The sequence below is a fragment of the Rattus norvegicus genome, chromosome 1 (genome assembly GCF_036323735.1).
Source record: "Rattus norvegicus strain BN/NHsdMcwi chromosome 1, GRCr8, whole genome shotgun sequence".
Classification (NCBI taxonomy): Eukaryota; Metazoa; Chordata; class Mammalia; order Rodentia; family Muridae; genus Rattus; species Rattus norvegicus.
Window position 1 is genome coordinate 237,192,754 of NC_086019.1, and position 21,548 is coordinate 237,214,301.

The 21,548-nt window shown below is 43.6% G+C and overlaps 1 protein-coding gene, 1 long non-coding RNA gene and 1 pseudogene across 3 annotated transcripts; 2 read left to right on the forward strand and 1 right to left on the reverse strand.

The window, feature by feature from the left end:
* Positions 1-1,936: 1,936 nt before the first annotated feature.
* Positions 1,937-13,454, reverse strand: LOC120100019 (uncharacterized). Its single transcript, XR_005499643.2, has 3 exons — positions 13,127-13,454; positions 6,873-7,104; positions 1,937-3,646 (listed from the first exon to the last, which is right to left on the reverse strand). It is a non-coding gene; the product is annotated as an uncharacterized LOC120100019 (long non-coding RNA).
* Positions 2,942-5,235, forward strand: Tpd52l3 (TPD52 like 3). Of its 2 annotated transcripts, XM_006231260.5 has the most exons (2): positions 2,955-3,711; positions 5,115-5,235. In XM_006231260.5, exons 1-2 carry the CDS (start codon positions 3,020-3,022, stop codon positions 5,152-5,154), a joined length of 732 nt encoding a protein of 243 aa, XP_006231322.1. In that variant the 5' UTR covers positions 2,955-3,019; the 3' UTR covers positions 5,155-5,235. The 2 variants fall into 2 exon arrangements, with proteins under 2 accessions (NP_001099819.1, XP_006231322.1); NM_001106349.1 differs by having other exon boundaries at positions 2,942-5,231.
* A 6,960-nt stretch (positions 13,455-20,414) lies between the features above and the next one.
* On the forward strand, positions 20,415-21,193 carry Eef1b2-ps3 (eukaryotic translation elongation factor 1 beta 2, pseudogene 3; annotated as a pseudogene).
* The last annotated feature ends 355 nt before the right edge of the window (positions 21,194-21,548 follow it).

A 21,548-nucleotide genomic window follows, 5' to 3' on the forward strand; every position in this document is an offset into this window, starting at 1 on the left:
ACCGATGTATTCTGTTCTTCTTCCATTAGTTTTATTATCAGAGCAGATATAAACAAAAAGTCAGTTCCTAATCTGTTTTTTCTTTCTTAGAATAGGAAGAAAAATAAAAGTCTCATCTACATTGTAGTAGGACCCAAACAAAGGTGTTGATGTCCCCGTGACTGCAGATGGCTGCATCACTACCATGTTTCGCCATTTTAAAAATACAGATTTTGTGACATTTTAGTGTTCCTAAAATTAGAATTTCATCTTTTAAAAAAATCAACGTACAACTTAAAATTGTTGGGTTTTCCTTCTAGAAACTGCTTTTTAAAACGAAGCTGTGTCTTGTAACTGATTGTGCCCCAGGATTGAGGAAATAAAATAATTATTATGCTGCTGTCATCGCACGCACGACTGTTCTAAGACAGGAATGGCTTAAGCTGCCAGGCACTGCACTCCAGGATGCAGTGCATTTTTGTCTTTGTCTTTTGGTATTCCGGCAAACCTGCCACAATGATCACAACCGTAAAAGGTTTGGAAATTCCATTAATAACCTTTATATCTTCGTGCCCCTACAGCCTTGGATGCATGGAAGTTAGATTGCTTTGGCCCCAATTTGCTGGCTCTAACCCCTCCATGCAGAGCCTCGGGACTTTAGCATACGGGCATGATATAAATGCTGTTCACGCGTGCCCGCACACAACCCCCACTCCAGTCTCCTAGTTACTTCTGGGAGTCCTCCTCACTCAGAATTAACCCTTCCATGTCCATTAACCCTTTCAGTTCTCTTCTCTAGGCAGATAAACACCCTGTACCCAGCCACTTAAAGACACCTCCTCCTGCCACTCCAGACCCTCCCCTGACAGAACCCGGGCCTCCCGGTATTCATAGCCTCTAGACAAAGTTTCTTCTTTAACTAATGGGTCACACATACGGAAAATTGCCACTAGCTCCCTTGATTGCCTCTGGCCCTCTGTATGCATTCCAATAGGGTGTCGGCAAAGCGTAGGTTAGAGAGGACAGTGAGAACCCAATAGCAATTCACATGGCCAACCCCCTGCTCCCTTCTAACTAAGTCGTCCTGTGATTTTCAAGATCCTAAGTAGAGAAATGTGTCATGCTTGGTTCTTTCCTGGGCAGAGGCTGACCACCTCTACCAACCTGCATCTCATAGAGCAAGTCTTCTCTGACTCACAGGACAGCTTTATTCACAGCCTCCTTGTATTGGCCTGAGAGCTTCTTTTCAGCAATACTGTCTGTCCTATCCCAGTACATAAAGAGGAAACTTGGGTCAAAACATGTGGGCAGGCAGGATCTCTAGTTGAGGATACTGCTTTCCATTTATAGTCAAGAATGTTTATTAATAAAATGTAGAGGTTTCTACACGTGACAGGATTTTTTTTTCTTTAGAGTTTCATTTCCTTTTTACGTTTGGAGGGACTTTTTATGAACCCATCCTTCTTACTGGGTAAATAACTTCAAAGTTTTTTCTTTAGTAAATGTAGGTCAAGAGCAGCTTCAGCCTCGTTACCAACAAAAGATAGGAAAACCACAGGTGCCGGAACTGATTTCTGTCGCTGTCGCTGAAACAGATTCAGAAAGCTTGCAGTTTCTTTTCTTTTTATGTCACTTCACTGTTGGGCATTTTCAAACCTTAAAAGAATAGATTTTGGAAACAACCGATTGGGTCCCTGTAAACTACATGAAGTTTTGTTTAATGGAGCTATTTCAAAACGTAAATGTTTTCAATGCGGTTAAATGTAAGCCTAATAAGACAAACTGTTCCAGGACAGCACCAATCAATAAGGTGAGAACGCTCCAACGAGGAGCCCTCCTTTGAGACGCCATGTCTTGATATGGGATCCGGAAAGCAAGGTTTAGAAATGGGCCAACTCAGTTTTGATCTGTGGGGGGGGGGGGGGAATTACTGCGTCAAATAGAATCAAAGCTAACAAAGAATTCATGTTTTTAATTGAAGAGCCGGGGAACATATATACAAGGAGACGGACAGCCAGGGTGGTGGTCAGAACAATCCAAAGAAGGGAAATCGAATGGCAATTTAGAGCCAGTAATTTGAACTGTCCATTCTAAAGGATCAATGTGTGATCCATGCTAGCTACTTAATCCAGGGGATTTAAAAAACAAACAAACCCTGTTAATTACCAGTTGAGAATAAGCAGAGTGTGGTCAGAGTCTGGACATAGTCTTGAAACCACCGGAGTTTGAACAGGCAAAAAGGAGGGAAAGTTTATCCAGGAACAAAATGGCATTTGGGAAGGTGTTGCTTTTCATTTTCACACCTTCATACCTGCAGCCAAATCCCACACCAGCCTTCATGCTCCCAATAGGAACAATTATGATTTTTAATTTATTATTTATTTTATAATTATATAATATATAAACTATAATTTATAATTACCTCTGAGCTAATACAACAATAAGCACTACTGGGTTGTGAGAAAGGGTTGAAAGAGGACTGAAGTTGCCTTAGATGCAGACACACAGACGTGAGTATAGCAAGTTCCTGAGGTGTGTGGAGGGTTGTGTTGTATTCCACAATGTAAAGCTTGCAAGGACGACTAGAATATCCAAGAAGATCACTGAGTCTAAGAGTTCACCAAGGGTACTCCCTGGGAACAGGCAGCCGAACAAGGATCTATATGACACCTGACACAGGCCCTCCCCGGGTTAACATCCTGATTGTCTGGGGCGCCAGATAATTTGGTGTGAACACTTGGCCTGGGTCATTGCTGCTAGAGGAAAAGAAGTGTCTCTCAGTAATAATCCGGACTCTGCTTGCCTCACAAGGTCCTTGTGATACAGAAACAATCTCCTGGAACACATCCATAGAGCAGTCAGAAATGGAGATAGGTGTCAATGACCGCCAGCCCTGCGGGCCGGAAGTCCCACCCCTGAGGCTTGCATCTCGCCCACATCCAACCCCTACAACCCGGAAGTGGATCCCCATCAAAAGCGTCCCATCCTCTCGACAGGACGTAGACTTATCAACCAGTGCCTGACTTTTGCTGCCCAAGATATGGACCCGTCTCACCTCGAGTCCCATCCCTCTGGCCAGAAGTCTGAGCCTGCAGGCCTAGACGTTAGCTCCACCAGCCCTAACTGTTTCTCCTCAAACCAAGGACTGGATTCTGTCTATCAAGAACTGGACCTGGACTCCCTGAACGAAGATCTTTCTTTGTCTGTTTCAGATGCCATGACAGAGACCTCTGCATCCACAAATGAATTCCACCTAGCTTCAGAACCAGATCTGACGGAGGCTGAGCAAATGGAGCTCAGATCTGAGCTTACTAAATTGGAGGAAGAGATCTTAAGCTTGCGTGACCTGCTCGCAGCCAAAGAGAAGCGGTGTGGCGAACTCAAGAGGAAGTTAGGCTGCGTGGCCTTGGTGGGACTGAGGCAGAATCTGTCCAAGAGCTGGCATGATGTTCAGGCCTCCAACACCTACATGAAGCAGAAGACTTCAACTGCCCTGGCCTCGATGGGTTCTGCCATCTGCAGGAAGCTTGGAGACATGAAGAAGTCGTCCACGTTCAAATCTCTTGAAGAGCTGGTGGGGACAGTCAAGTCAAGAGTCGCGGGTGGCAGAGAGCTCGGCAGTGGCCTTCTTCCTTCACCAGCGAGTGGCAGCGATCCACACTCGGTTCTGGGGAGTGGATATGAAACTGTTTCAGGGCTTGATGATCAACTGTTTTCTCTCCTGAAGCCAGAGTAAGCCCTTTGTTAGCCTTGCTTAGCTGCCAAACCTGTATATATAGCCCTTCTTCCGTCATCATACTTGCCAAACAAAAACAAGCAAACATTGAACAATGGTAAAGCTATTATAATTCTGGACATAGATACAGTCCAGTTTTGATAACAAGAATACCCATTTTGCATAGATATTTGCTGCTCTTAAATGGGAAAGAAGCCCAAGTTTGAACTAGTTATTAATACTGAAGTTTGTAGAAGAAACATATCTCTATGTTAGCTTTTCTGTGGTTACTTTTAATGGACTCAGTAATGGCTCCCAGGGATCTTAGGCCAGATCCTAAACTCTTTGAAAGATTAGTCGATTAGAAGGCAAACGAAATTTCTATCTGGGATTGGGAAAAGGTGGGAAGTAACCTGGCTAGATATTCTGCAAGCACCATTTTCTACAAACACCACTTGACCTACAACCTTTATTGTAGTGCAGTGTTGGGGATGCAGTCCAATGATTCACATATCCTGTACAAAGTCTCCTGAGCTACCTCCCTGTCACCACAGCTTTTATTTTTTAAAACAATCAAGAAAACTGACCATCTTAAAGCTGCCGGGAAAGAGAAAACATATTAGCCACTAATCGTTACTCTAAAGCTATACATTTTATAAAACTTTCATTTTTTTTTCAAAGTGGCCAATTCAGCAAATCGACTTAGCTTTAATTCGGGAGATTATGATTTTGGACTCAAAGTGAAAACGCTAATTTACATTACCTGTACATTTTCTCTATTTGAATATTAAAGTTGTGCTTTAAAGTTTCACCCTTGAGGCGGCGTGTCTTCACCACCAGCTGCATCTCATTCTGCAGCAGTTGCCAATTAGTAACCACCTTCCGCTAAGGGACAGGAGGGATACAATGTGTCCAGATTTAAGAACTATAAGCCTCCACCCACCTCCTCTTAAACCTTTTGAAAAGAATACCAGTCCCCTGTAATGCTGACTGCTATGACTTTGAACTAGCCTTATGGAATACACATCACTCTTCTGGTTGGCTCTAAACCTGCCTGTTTTTAACCTCAACTCGGAAGGAAGAACCCAACCCCCCCCAAGATCAATAGGAATCTGTAGGAACTCGGTTTGAGTTTGTTCAAGCTTTCTTATGTCCCACTTCCACAGGAACTGTGTTTTGTTTTTGTTCTATGTTTGTGTTTTGTTCCTTATTTTCATCTTTTAAAATCCCCATCCCAGCAGCTTCCTTCTTTCCTCCCACCACACTGTCTGAAATAGGAGCTAGTATAGCCTTGAATGGCAGCCGTCCACTGTTAGCTTGGGTACATTTCAATAACCTGTCATTGCCTACAAGTGCTAGTACCCGATCCTGTGTTGCTATTTCTTGAATGTTTTTCTTACATTCCTTTTGTTCTCCATAGTGAAACTAAATACTGCTGTCAATATAGAAGATCTCGGTAAACTGTAAAGCCATTGAAAAATCCCAGCCCTCGACTGAGTCCCAAAGGCCATGTCTTGCTTGGATTAAAACAAATTATACAAGTCTTTTGCAAGTTTATTTCTTTGTTTATTATAATTATAATAGTGCTGGAGGATAAAAGACAAATCAACAACAAGAAAAAGTGAAAATTGGCCAATGGGCAGGGACCTATAGGTCAGAAAGGATTGAGTTGTGAAGTCTTTTTTTTTTTCTTTTCTTTTCTTTTTTTCGGAGCTAGGGACCGAACCCAGGGCCTTGTGCTTGCTAGGCAAGTGCTCTACCACTGAGCTAAATCCCCAACCCCGAGTTGTGAACAATCTTAATGATACCGTGGGCCAAACCTGAAAGACATTCTCTTTTATTTAATAGCTCATAAGAATGATAGGAATTTTTTCAAATAATTTTTTTGAAATGGAGTCTCACTATATAGCAACCCATGTGATTTACCTGCCCTAGACTTCTAAGTACTGGGACTACAGGCAAGTATCTGATGTTCAGGCTTCCCTTCTCAGTAGCCTGATTAGCTGTGGATTCTGAGAGGGGAAGCAAGGCAGAAGCTCAGGCAGACGGTGAATGCGGTGAGAACAGAATCTCGGGAGGCAGCTTCAGTGAGACAGCTCATTTTAGTAGGGGGACAAAGGCTATTTATTAAACCCTTGTAGGATGAGTAGAGGCTTTAGGGTGAATGTGCATCATTGGCCAGGGCCAGGGTGCTTCGGATGCCTCATTTGCATAGGGAGGCCCTCCAGGTACTGCAGCACATGACTTTAGACTGGGAGAGGATGTTTAACCTGACTATCCAGCTTTGTGACCTTCTCTGGTGGGCAAAGGCCGGTGCGAACTGCTACTGGTTCTAGGACACACAGGCCAGAGGCAGGGGCGTAGCAATCCTACTCCTGCTGATCTCAGGACAGGATTTCTGGAGTTTGTACACGACTCCACCCCACTCGTGCTGCAGGCCCGCTCCCCTGAGTCCCACAGTTCCCAGCCCCACGTGGACCGCTGTGCCTGAACACCTTCAAGAAATTCTCAATTCTCTGAAAACAGTGGAGCATATTTCTGATGTTGTTGGTGAGTCATTATCCTACATGTTTAAGTTAAAGTAAATCTTCAACAAAATCTTATTAAAATAATGGAAGAATATCACAAATTTAGATATCAAATCTTGGATCCAAGAGATTATTAACAACTAACTGGCTGACAGGATCTTTTTTTATTTTTTTTTTAATTTTTTGAGGCATTTTAGGTATTTGAAGACAAATGGGCTTTCCTATATGTTAGGAGCTATGCCCAGGTCCTGGGGATAGAGGTTAAGTAGACATTGTCCACCTTCTTTAAAAACACTCAGCTTCTCGAATCATGGGCTCACACTCTGGTAAGTGCCTACACAGACACGTGTGCCACAGATGAAGGGAAACTCTGGAAGATTGTGTTCGATTCTATCTTGGAAGGTCAGTAAAGATTATATAGAGGCATCTGTGATGGCTACTGTACTTGGGACTCTGAGGCAGGGGATTAAGAACTTGAAGCCAGCCTGGACTATGTCTGGTGTCTGGAGGGAAATGAACACACTTCACAGGAACATAAAATCTTAAAAAGACTAGAAGTTTGCCAGACAAGTGTAAGTAGAGTATCTATACGGTGGGCAGAAGAACTGAGCCACAAAGGGATGCACCAGTAGACGTATTCCAGGAAATACCTGTACACAGTCATTGAGGCCAGAAAGGAGGGCTGCTGAGCAGTGAGGGTAGAGAAGCAGGCACAGAATCATCAGTCCGTAGTCCTCTACAGCGAGCGCTTCAGGCAGCAGGACTTAACTCTGAAGGAAATAAGGCAGGAGCGTAGCACTTCAGTCAGAAGGGAACCGTCACAGAGAAGTACTTTGAGAAATGTTGTAGAGAAAGAATCTCGCAGGCTGAGGAGCCAACATCCTGGAAGAGACAGATGAATACATTTGCAAGATAAAAAGAATGTCCAGTTATGAAATGGAAGTAGTATATTCATTTTTGTTTTAAATGGATTCCAGCATATCTGAAACAGAGTGTGTGTAGTGGGGGGAGGCGGTCATGGTATAAAACGCCTCTTCACAAACATGAGTTCCATTTATAAAGGTTTGTCTCCATTTCCATTTTTTCCCATCTGCTTCTACCACATGTGCTGGGTCCCCTCTGCTCTTTGTCTCATATACCTTCATAAGCCCCTCTTAGGCCTTTGGATTTTGTGGTTTAACCTAGATTGATACTTCTAAGATGCAATTTCCAACAATTTCTGGAATATATGTACACTCAAAGATTCCTATTCCTAAATTTGCTCAACCCTGAAAAGCACTGGCTGCAGGATATTAAACCAAGTCCCCAGGGCTTTCTACTCTCTGACCTTGCATCACCCATACAAGCAGGAAGATTAGAAAATAGAGATTAGAAGACGCCCTAAACGGCCATGGCCTCCCCCATCCTATGTTGAAACCCTAACTGACATGATAATACTGTAGAGAGGTGATTAACTCTCATATCTTGTAAGTGGGATCAAGGACACATCTTTCCACTGTGAGAAAACACAATAAAAAAGTCACCATCTATGGATCAAGAAACAGTTTGTCTTCTGCCTTAGTCTTGGGTTTCTTGATCTCCAAAACAATGAGAAATATAGTTCTATTGTTTAGAAGCCAGTTTACAACGTTTTATTATCACAGCTTGAATAAACCAAGACACAAGAGTTGAATGTTTTGTCTCACAGGGTCACATGTTCCATGGCCATGGCAAAGACAGGGCTAGATGACCATGCCTTGCAAGAAGAGTGGAAAAGCTATGGAAAACCTAAAAGACAAGAAATCTAGAGCTGAACTGTTCTGTCAACGGACTGAAAATGAATTGCAGAGACTCAAAGGAAGATCTACCATGAAAAAAAATCTACCTGAAGAATGAAATTATTACTGACTCTGGAAGGAAGTGAACAAAGACCAAGGGTGGTGGGATGTTGTCAGTATACACACTACGGGAATTCCACAGGAAGAAACGATGGAAAAGAAACAGGAGAAAGAGGAAAAACAGAGGAAGAAATGCCACATTGAGGCAAAAATCCTCAACAGAATATTTGAAAAAATTCTAGAGAACATTGAAAATCATGATTAAGTTGGTGTTGTAATCCAGGGATTCAAAGATATTCAACATAAAAATTAACAAACATGAAACAGCATGTAAATAGAATCAAGTGTAAGATCACAGATCATCTCAATGCATGAAAAAACATTAGAAGGAGAAGGAGCAGAAAGGAGTGGGCAGAGAGAAGACAACAGTCAAATAATAATGAGAAGCACAAACATATGTGCCCGAGATCAACAAGCTTCAAAGTAGGTGAATTCTAAGAAGTTCACCCCAAAACACATTATCCTCACACTTTTCAAAACCCCAGAGACTGTCAAAAACAGGAAGTAGGCAGCTTGTTTCATAAAGGGGATAGAAACAAAATCATCAGAGATTTCTGTTCAACTCTGGAAGTCAGAAAGCCCCTGCTGTAAAAATACTATTAAGGGCTGATGAGACAGTTCAGTGGGTAGCAGGGCTTGCTTTCCAAGCCTGATGACCTAAGTTTGATTCCCAGAATCCACATGGTGGAAGGAAAGAACACACTCCCACAGGTTTGACCTCTGCGTGCTTGCCACAGAGACTCGTTCACACACATACACACATACACACACACACGCGCGCGTGCGCACACACACACACACACACACACACGCACACACGAAACAAACTGCAGACCAATATCTTTGTTGACATTGATGTAAATATCCTCAACAAATTCATGGCAGGATGAATTAAATAGTATGTTAAAGGATTGTGTACTATGATCAAGCGGGACTTATTTCTGAACTACAAGGATTTGGTTCAATATTTAAAACTTTGTCAATAATCACCTCAACTAATGCCAAAAAAAATACATGTGACAAAATTCAATGTCTTTTGTGGTTTAAGAAAACACCTCAAAAATTAGGAATAAAATCAAATTACCCAACAGAGTAAAACCATATTTGAAAAACCAACAGCAACAATGTGGAAAACTGAGCACTTTTCCTCGAATCCTGTGGCAGAGCTTGAGGGAGTTATGGACCCTCTGAAGGGAGCTTGCCTGTTCACCATCACTGAGGAGTGGGGAGGGGAGAGGGGGAGGGGAGAGGGGGAGGGGGAGGGGGAGGGGAGAGGGGAGAGAGGGGAGAGGAAGAGGGGAAAAAGAAGGGGAGAGAGGGAGAGGGGAGAGGGAGGGGGAGAGAGGGAGGAGGAGAGAGGGACGGGGGAGGGGAGAGAGGAAGAGGGGAGGGGAGGAGGGAGAGCTAGATATTGAGCACCATGGTCAAGTTGATGTTATATTCCAGGGATTTAGAGATGTTTAACAGAAAACTTAATAAGCAGGAAGAAGGGCCAGTAAATAGAATCAAGTATACGAGCCCACATTATCTCAATGCATCCAGGAAAAGACAAAAACAAAGAAAAAAAAATTAGAAAGAGAAGCAGAGGGGGATGGGCAGAGAGAATAGAGTGCCCTGTAGTTTGTACTTAGAATAGAGCTGCGTGATGATAACAAATACCATTTCAACAAGAGTCCAAGGTCACCAGATCCAAACTTAGGAGGCATCTGGAGTCCCATCAGACACAAGAGTTGTAGGCGGAGGAGGTCCGACCAGCTGTAGAGCTGGCTGGTAAGCGCTGTGACATCGACTGTTGGCTCCATTTATGTGTTTAAGGCCTCCTCCAGTTCTGTCATGCTCTTGTCCTTCTCACACAGGACTGGTGGGGACTGGAGTTTGATAACTAAGCCTACTCTGCACCATCAGAAATTCCCCTCCTTCTTAGGCCTGGGAACCCTAGAAAATAATTCTATGCAGCCCTCTCCCATCACCAGCGCCTCCTCAAAGCAGCTCAAGGAATCTCGCTATGCTGTGCCTCACGCATGCTTTGAATGAACTTCTTGCTGTCATCAATCTCATTGTCTGCCACTTGATTTTCACCAGTGTCCCCTGTCTCTTTTGGTGGTGTGTTTTGGGAGGTTGAGGTGAGGGAAAGTCTCATATGTGGCCCTGGGGCATGACTTAAACACACAGACATCCAACCCCCCACCTCCCACCCCTCAGTGCTGGGACTAAAGGCACCACAGCAGACTTTTAATGGTGTCTTCACTGTGGACAGTGCCTCTCAGGATCTTTTAAGTTCTTCCCTTAGAAGTTTTAAGCAGCTGTCCCCCAGCCCTGTAATTCCCTCGGGGAGGGTGTTTGGAGCAAAAGGGAGCCTAGAAAAATCTGTAACACTTTTTCTAGTGACTGCCTCAGCTCAAGGTCATCACCCTAGGGAAGGTGATACTCTATGAACTCCTACCCCATCATGTTCTTACCCCAAACCTTTCTCTATCAGTCAACATCTTGAAGAAATGTTTTTGAGAGCCCAAAATCTAGGTTCCTCTGAAGTGTGGACAAACCAAGCTTGGGTTACTGTTAACTAGAGTTGACTTTAGTCTATAGACCATACTTGTAATATGAGGGACTAGAGCCTTAATGCTGTAGATTATGGAGAAATATTTCACTTCAAAGGCCAGGGAACTATGGATGTGTTGCGGTAAAAATTAAAAACACGGCGGAACTGGTTTCCTCATGTTCTCACTATGCGCGGATCTGTCTGCCACTTTTTTAATTTTTACCACAATATGGATGACTGTGTTCTAGTCTAAAACTAAAAGACAGAAACTCCTCTCTGACGGAAGAGGTTGTGGCCAGGTTAGTGAATACAAAGAAGGAGTTTCTAAAACTGAGCAAGAAAAAAAATTGTCATAGCTTCTCAGAGCGCTTCCCACCCCAGTTTTAAACTCTGAGCCTTCACTCCCAGTGGCCCCCACCTTCTTTCCAGTTACTACTTTTTGGGGGGAATGGGGTGTGCCTGCATGACAGAAGCTTAAGGAAGACAGAGAACTGAAGGGTCTCCCACATCTAGCATCACTGGCTGGATTACTCAAATGCATTTTTCTGTTTAAATATCCTTCATTGGGTGGCTAGATCCTGTAGTTGAGTTGTGAATCTGCTACAGGACACAACAGGCTACACCTAGCTAGGCCAGCCACCAAGTGTGATTGGGTTGAAAAAAGTTTCAAGAATCTTGCCATTCTGACATGGGTCCAGATGATGAAGCTCTCAAGTAAAAGAGAAAGATACACCAAATATTGTTTTTGTTAGCACTGTTAGGTTTTTGGCACAAGGAAAGTTTAGATGTCCTTTTTGCTTGAGAGTTTTCTTGTATTATCTTTTTGTATTATTCTGCAGATCAGGAAATGTGTTCCAAGCCTTTTGGGGAAAATCTAAAAGGACTCTGAGGACTCTGGTCAGCGTACCCATTGGTTTCCAATGAGTTAAAGAAAAGGTTTATCATAGTAAACTAGAAATTTAAATGTATAAGTTTGAGTTGAAAGGAAGGTTCCTTTGTTTTGGTTTGGTTTGATTTTTCAAGACAGGTTCTTGCTGTCAGCATCAGGTGCATCCCTGGACAGCTAGAAAGATCTTTATAGCTAGCTCTCAGACCCAGAGAGACATGTCCTCTCTAGGCGACAGCAGAACTTCTGCGTCCATTGCTGTGGCACTAGCCACACATCCCTTTGTGCATGTGTCACATATGTCAAGGCTCAGATGAAAGACTGGTCCCTACGACCAGTAGCCCCTTCCTCCTCCTCCTCCTCCTCTCCCTCTTCCTCCTCCTCCTCCTCCTCTCCCTCCTCCTCCTCCTTTTCCCCCTCTTCCTCCTCCTGCCCCCCTCCTCCCCCCCCCTCATAGAGGCGGCCTCTGCCAATAAAACCTCACACGTGAGCTGGGTGGCTGTTGTGATTTGTCCAGGATTGGGCGGCGTATGCTAACACTGGTGCAGAGACTTGGGTTTAGAAATTCGCAGGTTCACATCTCCTGACACCACATGGGATTCCAGCCACATCGGATCACTCCCTAGACCTATCCACCCGCTTGTCAGCGTAGACCTCCCCCGGTCCCAAAGGAGGGCTGTTGAGCTCCCAGCCACCCTGTGGTGCCCTTGAGGATGGAGGCATTCACAGTTATGACTGGCCTTCTCACTGACCCCTCCTTCTAGGTCTTCTACCCTTGGGTGAGCTCTCTCTCTCTCTCTCTCTCTCTCTCTCTCTCTCTCTCTCTCTCTCTCTCTCTCTCTTTCCAGCCTAGGGGTGGTTTTGGTTTTTTCTTTTTTCTTTTTCTTTTTCTTATCTCTAGGCTACTCTGTAGTGAGCTGCTGAAAAACAAAATCCTAAGCTGAGCCTAGGTAAACCGTTCTCTCTTGGGCTCTGAGTAACACAGCTCGGGAGCTGGTCCGGCAGCTCAGCGGCTACTCCACCACGTGACAACCTGGTGAACTGTCCTGGCTATTGCTTCTAGTTATCATTTTGTCCCCAGAACACCAGAACGGGCAAGTCCATAGCTTCTACCCTCACCCAGAAGGAATGCCTTCGCTGCCATGCCTCCCAGTCTAATTCACAGGCTAAATTGGCCCCATTATCCACAAACCAATAGCTTTGCATGGCCGCTTAAAGGTGCTTTACAACTCGCCAGTGATCATAGACTTTCCCCCTCCCTCCATTCTCTCATGGCTTGCTCTCTGCTCCCAGTTCCCAACCCCTGACTCTGCTACTGTTGCGGATGTTGCTGTTGTTGCTGCTGCTGCTGTTGCTGCTGTTGCTGCTGCTGCTGCTGCTGCCCCCGCCGCCGTGCTTCCGCCCCGCCCCATGCTCTCTCGCTCCCTGCCCGGCACCCTGCTCTGCCCACTCCTTGCTCCTGCACCACTGCCCACCAACAAACCGCACTCTTCCCTCAGTGCTTGTGCAGGGGGTGAGCTGCCAGGCACTGGGACAGAGGCTCTGCGCTAAGCGTGCAGAGAGCCCTGAGTCCCAGAGCCCCAGACTCTGGTCTCTCCTCACCTCAGGGATCTGGCAGCCGCCTCGGTCTGCCTCCTTCATCCAGGGCTACTTGTTGATTCTGAGGAACTCCTTACATCACGGACTGACTTCATCAGGCGAGGCTTCCCTGGGCTACCACCGGCCCCCAAGCCGCCCCTCACACCTCTTGCACCACACTGCTTAAATTTCTCTATATGTTTGTCTCGGCTCCTCCATTCTAAGTTATAACAGGTGACTCTCAGCACCGTCTTGTTTGGGGTCAGTTCTGTGACTGTCAGCTATCTTTGTTGTAGGCAGATAAGGTTTTCTATGCAATTGCTTCAGCGCCATCTTAGCTGAATGCAGTCACATGGCTAGCTATAGCTTCAGCACCACCTTAACTGAAAGTAGTCCCAGGACCATCTGCCATCTTTGTTATGGGCAGTTCCTATCTCACTGCCTTAAGACAGCCTGGTGTAACACCTCCAAATACTTTCCAAGTAAGATAAACTTTTTGTTCTATCCTGCCTTGGTAAATAACTGCCTTGGTGAATAATGATTTCAGTATTAATTTAAAGATTTACAACAGTAAAAGGTTAAAGACCATTGCCTTAAAGTGTTGTTTTTTTTTTGCTACTGCCGTTAAGTTACAATGTGCCTTCGTTATTTGCTAGGTACATTCTAGAACAAATAATGAAACAAACACATTGTCTAACTCAGAATATGCTTAATAGATACTAGTTCTCAAGCTTGTCAGAAGTCTGCTAAATGTAACCTTAAATGTTTAAGCTTATTGTGATAGACAGAGACTTCCAACTCTTGACAGTTAACCCTCTAAGGTCTCTGAGAAGATATGGGCACAGCAGTGATATTCTACCTGGATTGTGGTATGATAACCACTGAGAAACACTGCTCCATTGTCTTGCCCACGAGGATACCCAGAGAGCTAAATGTCTCATAGCCTAAGTCAAGGTGGGTCATTTCTCCCACATTCCTACTCCACAGGAAGAGGCTTCTCATCTTCTAGGCCTGAGGGCCAGACTGACTCTGCCCAAGTTGCAATGGGGACCAGAGGGACCTGGGAACTGTTTAGGTAGTGGACCATATATACCAACCTCTGTCATTGTAATTAATACAGAAACCTAGATTATAATTTATTCTTCCCAGATTTCTGACTACATTGACAGCTAAGCTAACTGTAGTTTGATAGCTAAATACAGACCTGGCTCCTTACCCCAGGGTAACCCACCATGATATTAGCTCGTAAATCATTTGGTTAACTAGTTAAGACTGCCAGATCTCATATCAAAAAGGCAGACCCTTGCTCCCAGGCTTCTGGTTAAAGGATACACAAGTTCAGATGAACTGTAGTGTGATGAGTTGTGTTCTGCAGTTTCACAGATGTAATCTTCTGTTACTTCCTTATCTAAATGCAGTTTCCAGTGGCTAAGTGCTTCCTATTTCCTCTCCTTCCTATGTCACTGTCCTAGCATTAACCAATCAAGTTCTTATAATTTAGCCTAACCCTAATAAATCATCCCACTATACGATCCAACTTTTATAACCACAAGTTCAAATTTTAAGTTTCTTTTGGTTGCCTTTTAAATATAGACTTAAAGTGTTTCTAGTGCTGAATCTACAGTCAGATATCATACTCAAATATATATTCCCTTTGGTTGCCTTTAACTCTAGACTAAGGTGTTTCTCATGCTAAATCTATATGATCAACTATCATAGTCACCAGGTCAAGGTTTTGAGTTTCCTTTAATTGTCTTTTAAATGTAAACATTAAATTTTCTCGCCATTCATATATATATATATATATATATATATATATATATATATATATATATATGTGTGTGTGTGTGTGTGTGTGTGTGTGTGTGTGTGTGTATGTTCAGTCTCCTAGATAGAAGAAAAAAGCCTTTCTTGCTGCTTCTGCTTCACAAAAGGTTTTTGTCTTCCCTAAGCTCATCTTAAAGACTGTTCACATTGTTAACAAATGTATCTCTTTTGTAAACTTACAAGCTACAGGAAACCCACTCAATTCTACCTCCTGTGGACCTAATAGACTCCATCCAGATAGTATCCCTGCCAATCAGTAACCTAAATCCGCACTTGCTCCCTCTCACAGAGGGTGGGATTCCTCTCCTGTTCCCTGGGATTAAGACTCCCCTCACCCCAGCCACCAAGACCTAAGGGTTTCAAATGTACACCTTTTTTTCTCCCAAACATGTGTGTGTGTGTGTGTGTGTGTGTGTGTGTGTGTGTGTGCCTGTTTCAGCATCTTGCCAAGTCCAGCATTTACTCAAAATCTCCATCCAGAGAAGCAACCCACAGATGCTCCAATCTGCTCTCACAGACAGACGCCTCTACTTGATCTGCTCCTTCCTATCCACGGATGGTCCCACAGAGCTAAAGATCACCACGACTCTATTCCTGCTTCACCACCACCTCTTTCTAGTTTTTCCTTTTTTTAATTTAAACAAAAATGGAGGAATGTTAGCATTCCTTCTAGGCGCCTACCTCACCATACTCTGCCTCTACCAAAACATATCCTGGCCTCTTTTCTTTTTCTTTTTTTTATAAAACACAACACTGATGCTGAGACTCTGTTTTAGAAACAACGCAGGGAAGTCAGGCATACTTGGTTGTTCCAGGTAACTATGGGGCGGAGCCTAGAGAGAATGCAATATTTGCTATGTAGACGGGTGTCTTCAAACTCATAATTCTCCTACCTTGGCCTCCTAAGGGCTACAATCACAGATGTATAATCCCTGGCAACATGGAAGTTTGATATTATTTTATTCATCACACACACACACACACACACACACACACACACACCCTATTAAAATGTATCTAATAAAAACACATGATTTAACTAGGCATAGTGGCTCATGTCAGTAATTTCAGCACTCAGGAGGGAGGCAGGAGGATCTGTATGAGTAAGCCACACAGTGAAACTCTCAAAACGGCTGGAAAGATAGCTCAGCTGTTAAAAGCACTTGCTGTTCTTGCAGAGGATGTGAGTTCGGTCTGAGGAGTCCCCTACGAAATAAAAACCCTGGAATGGAAAATTTTCTGTTTCCTAGGGAGGCAGATTGGGGAAATGGGCTGTTAATCGTTGATGGTTCTGTAAGTTCTGAGCTGAGCCAGTCCCTGAAATTTCCTCAAGGCCTCACCAAATGTAGTAAAACGAACATAGCAGCCAATCAGAAACCGACCTATGCAATTTTCCTGGCATCTACCAATCAAGTTTTAGAGTACCTAACCCTAAGTAAAGTTGCCTTAGTTTTCTATAAAAGGCTTGAACACCTCTGCCTGGAGTCACCACTTTGATGAATGGTTGACCCCCGCATGCTGGTCATTTCTGCAGAATAGATGCTCTTTGTCTTTGCCTGCTGTTGGAATCTATGTCTTCCTTCAGGTTTCTTCTTAGACGCTAGCAGGTTCCGAGCACCCACATCAGGTAGCTCACAACTGCCTGTAACTGCAGTTCTAGGGGGCCACACACCTTCTGGCATCCACAGGGACCTGCACTCACATACACACGCCCTTAAACACATACTAATTAAAAGTAAAATAAACCTTAAAAGGAAAAAGTAAACACAAATTCATTTTAGTGAAGTAAAACTTATTAAACTCAGATTACAAAGTTCATTTTAGCACCTTTAATATTCTGTCCACGTGGAGGAGACAGAGACAGACAGGGTCATGGACATAGCAGAAGGTCCAGTTGATTCTGGAAAAAAAAGTCACTGTAAGTAAGCTTTAGTCACTGTTTCCACACAGGTTAGCAGCGCGCCATACTTGTGATATCTTGGGGTAATCTTTTGTGCACTGTGTAAAGGTTGCCTTTGGATTATTCAAGTGCTGATTTCTGGCAAAGAGTTGAGTGCAGGCTGGACTTTTGTATTGTTATTTTTTTCTGGGGAAAAAGAGAAAAGAAAGAGAGGCCACAATTTGAAAACAGCAAGAGAGGAAACATGTTTTCCTGTGTGACACTTCTGTAACATTTTTATGTCCTGAAGACATCTAAAAATTATTAAGAACAGCAATAAAGCCCAATATATTTGCTGTGTGTCAAGAAGTTCACATATACTACTGTCTTCAATCTCCAATAATGCCCTTTGAGAATAAATTAATATTCCCATTTTACAAATCATAAAAGTAAAGATGAAAGATGAAGGGCTTCATTCGCGTCTTCACAGCATATCCAAGGTAGTGAGAACATTTGAATCTAAGACCATGTGACTTAGAGCCACGCTGATGCTGTTACTATTAAACATTAGGCACTATTACCAAGGACTACCCGGGGCCATCCCTGTAGTACAATACAGCTTTCTCTATAGGACAGTCACTTACTAGATGATAACATTCTTGAACATCATTGTCAACGCAGAAACAGACCTTAAACTTAATATAACGCATGTTGTACAACAGATTTTATGAAAGTAGCTTTTAGAAGCAAAGGAAATCCAGTCTTCATAAAAGACTAGTCTCGCAGGGAGCTAGGTATCATAGGTGATGTTGACAAATACAGACAGAAGAGGCAGGACATACACACGAACCCTTCTGCACACATAGTCACCACTCTAGTTCCAGGCAAGAAAGACAGAGGAGGCTGGGTTCTGTGTGAACCTCACCTCTATTCTTGTACAGAGGCTTGGTAGTGTTGGGAGACTCAGGCTTGCTGACCTGAGCAGGTTGTCACAGACTCCTCTTTTGAGCCTGAGTCTCAGGCATGGACTTGCTCAAAAAAAAAAAAAAAGACAAAAAACAGAAAACAAAAAACAAAAAAAAAAAAAAAAAAAAAAAAAACAAGGCAGAATCATTCAGGGAATCTCCTACCTCAGTGGCGCCCTTAGTTCCTGTTTTGTTGAAAATTCAGGACTTTGATGTTGGGGTTAGACTTGTGCGCTGTGTATTCAGAAGCTGACCTCTGTGCCGAAGTCCAGTCTGCAGTTTGGTCTTGGGACAATGTACTATAAAGAATGCTCTCCAGTCATCCCTGATTTGTCAACGAATGGCTGAGCAGAAAAGAAAGGAATCAAGTTAGTCGTCTCAAGAGAGACCATGAGGAGCAGGAGAGAGAAGACAGGAGAGGTTGTCGTTAGATGGGTTGGACCAAGAGAAGTGCACCCTGAGGAACAGAGCTAGCTCGGAGAGACTCAAACAGCAAGTAACGTGAGGCTTATGGCTGAGATGCAGATTACAATAACTCATAACCTGCCCAGCATAATGCGAACATTATTTTACTGTAAAAATAATACCAAATTCCCGTGTCTCTTATTTGGGAGTTATACAGGATAGAGTAGGGGCACAATCCACCCCACTAACTAACTCTTTAATTAACTTTAATTGTAAGATTCAGGAAAATGAAGAGGTGGAAAGAAGAAAGCTGATATCAGAGTTGCGTTGGGGACACAACCTAGTTTCAAGAGCTAGACCAAGTCACACACCGAGAGTCCACTGACCAAGTGAGAGCACAAAATCCCCTTGAGAAGACTCTTGATGCTTCCTAAGTAAGTACTCTGAGCTGTTCCTAAACAGACTCTGGGCACATGGTCACTTTGTCACGCCGACTCCTTTTCCCTGCTCCCTTCCTCTTTCTTCCTTCTTGCGTCCTTCCCCCACCATTCAAATTACCACAGATGATCTGCCACGGTTTGGTGGCAGCAGTGGGAGAAACTCCAGTTAAGAAAATGGATTCGGGAATTAGCCCTAAAAAGCAGACTTTCTGGTTGGGATTTCTATGGTTGGAACCCTAGAGCTCCTGCCATAGAGAACCCTAGGATTTAGGGAGCTATATGCATGTATGAAGGTATAAGAGCTAGGTTTGGTATGGCTATTAAACCAAATGGGAAGATGGCGTTATCTCTATTACAGCTGTGCAAATTTGGTGGCAAGCCAAATTAAATAACTTTGATCCAGGACTTATAACATTCCCATCCCCTCAGAAGTTTGAAGATTAAACACAGGATTTCACAAGTTGGCTGTTAAACTAATTTGACAACATAAACTTCGCCATCGTAGGTTGAATGAGAATGGCACTCATATGCTTATAATTTCGAATGTTTGCCCCCTCCATTGGTGGAACTGTATGGGAAGGATAGGAGGTGTGTCCTTTTTGGAGAATGTGTCACTGGGGTGGGCTTTGGGGTTTCAAAAGTCCATGTCAGATCCAAGATCCAATATCTCTCTCTGTCTCTGTCTCTCTCTGTCTCTGTCTCTCAGCCTCCCCCGGACCCCCTCTCTGACTGTCTGCCTCCTGCCTGGGGATCAGGATGTCAGGATGTAAGCTTTCAGCCACATGCTTCCTCCCACGATGACCATAGACTGACTAACCCTGTGAGTTAAATGCTTTCTTTTGTAATAGCTGACAAACACAATAACTAAGAGGATGGTCTCCTTCCTTAAACTATTTACAAGTTGAAAGATTAACTATAATTATAAGTCAATTCTGGTGTAGTGAGTTGAATATTTACTACTTGTTACGTTTTTTTATTGTTTTTACTTAGCTTGTTTTTTTTTCTCCATCTTTATTAACTTGGGTATTTCTTATTTACATTTCAATTGTTATTCCCTTTGTTACCTTGAAAAGAATGTTCATGTTCAAATACTGGTTTGCTGATGATTACTTAAGATAAATTGAAATCACTAGCTGTGCAAGTTACAACTAGATTGCTAGGTACTTAAAATGTCTATCGCTCCAGGCAACTTTCAACACTATCTACTTGGTTTCTCCTTGGTTTTATTAACATTTATATAAACAGTGGAGAAAAGCTGTCTCCCCAAACTGATTTCTGCTTACCTACACATTTATGTTCCCTTTCCACGTCTGTTTAGTTGGATAAAAGGGATGTGAAGACCATTTTCTAAGCTGAGATTGCCAAGAAAACAGAGCACAAAGCGATCTTGCTGCTAGTTCATGGGAGATTCTGTACAAGCAGTCAAGACTGAGGGGTTAATGACATTAAGCTCCCAAAGAGGAAAACCGTAAGATTGTATTCGCAGACATGCTCACAGATTTTAAAGGGAAGACGTGACCCGTCTTCACAGACTCGGGTGTTTTGAACACTTGATTCCCCAAATGGTGGCATTGTTTTGGGAAGTTATGGAACTTTAGAGTATGGGGCCATGATTATTTCATCAAGAAGGTAGCTGAAATCCTTTCTTGGAAGTTTGCTTTTTAGGACTAGTTCCTGGAGCCATATTCTTAGCCTCAACTTCCCATCGCTGCTACCAAACAGAAACCTCGTTCCGTACATCTCCTATCTCAAAGAACTCTAGAACACCCTTTTTCTCCCTCAGCGCGGGCCTCGGGCTTCTAGCGCTCTTTTCCTCCGCTCTTGTTCGGCTCCCGGTTACAGCCGACCCCATGGGTTTCGGAGACCTGAAAACCCCCGCCGGCCTCCAGGTGCTCAACGATTATCTGGCGGACAAGAGCTACATTGAGGGGTACGTGCCATCACAAGCCGATGTGGCAGTATTTGAAGCAATCTCTGGTCCACCACCCGCTGACCTGTGTCATGCTCTGCGTTGGTAAAATCACATCAAATCTTACGAAAAGGGAAAAGGCCAGCTTGCCGGGAGTGAAGAAATCTTTGGGCAAGTATGGCCCTGCCAGTGTGGCAGATACCACAGGAAGTGGAGCAGCAGATGCTAAAGACGATGATGACATTGATCTCTTCGGATCTGATGTTGAGGAGGAAAGTGAAGACGCAAAGAGGCTACGAGAAGAACGCCTTGCTCGGTATGAATCAAAGAAAGCTAAAATGCCTGCAGTTGTTGCGAAGTCTTCCATCTCGTTGGATGTGAAGCCTTGGGACGATGAGACAGACATGACGAAGCTCGAGGAGTGTGTCCGAAGCATTCAAGTGGACGGCTTGGTGTGGGGCTCCTCTAAATTGGTTCCAGTGGGATACGGAGTTTAAAAGCTTCAAATACAATGTGTAGTTGAAGATGATAAGGTTGGAACAGATTTGCTGGAGGAGCAGATTACTGCTTTTGAGGACTACGTACAGTCCATGGATGTGGCTGCTTTTAACAAAATCTAAATCATCCTTAAGTCTGTGCACTTAAATAAAGCTTGAAAGATTAAAAGAAGAAGAAGAAGAAGAAGAAGAAGAAGAAGAAGAAGAAGAAGAAGAAGAAGAAGAAGAAGAAGAAGAAGAAGAAGAAGAAGAAGAAGAACTCTAGAACAACCCAGCTCAGTTATTCTTGCAAATGCCCAGAGTCTGTTTAGGAACAGCTCAGAGTACTTACCTGGGAAGCATCAAGAGTCTTCTCAAGGGAATTTTGTGCTCTCACTTGGTCAGTAGACTCTCGGTGTGTGACTTGGTCTAGTTCTTGAAACTAGGTTGTGTCCCCAACGCAACTCTGATATCAGCTTTCTTCTGTCCACTTCTTCATTTTCTTTCATCTAACAAATTAAGTGATATACTGCTTTCTTCCTGCC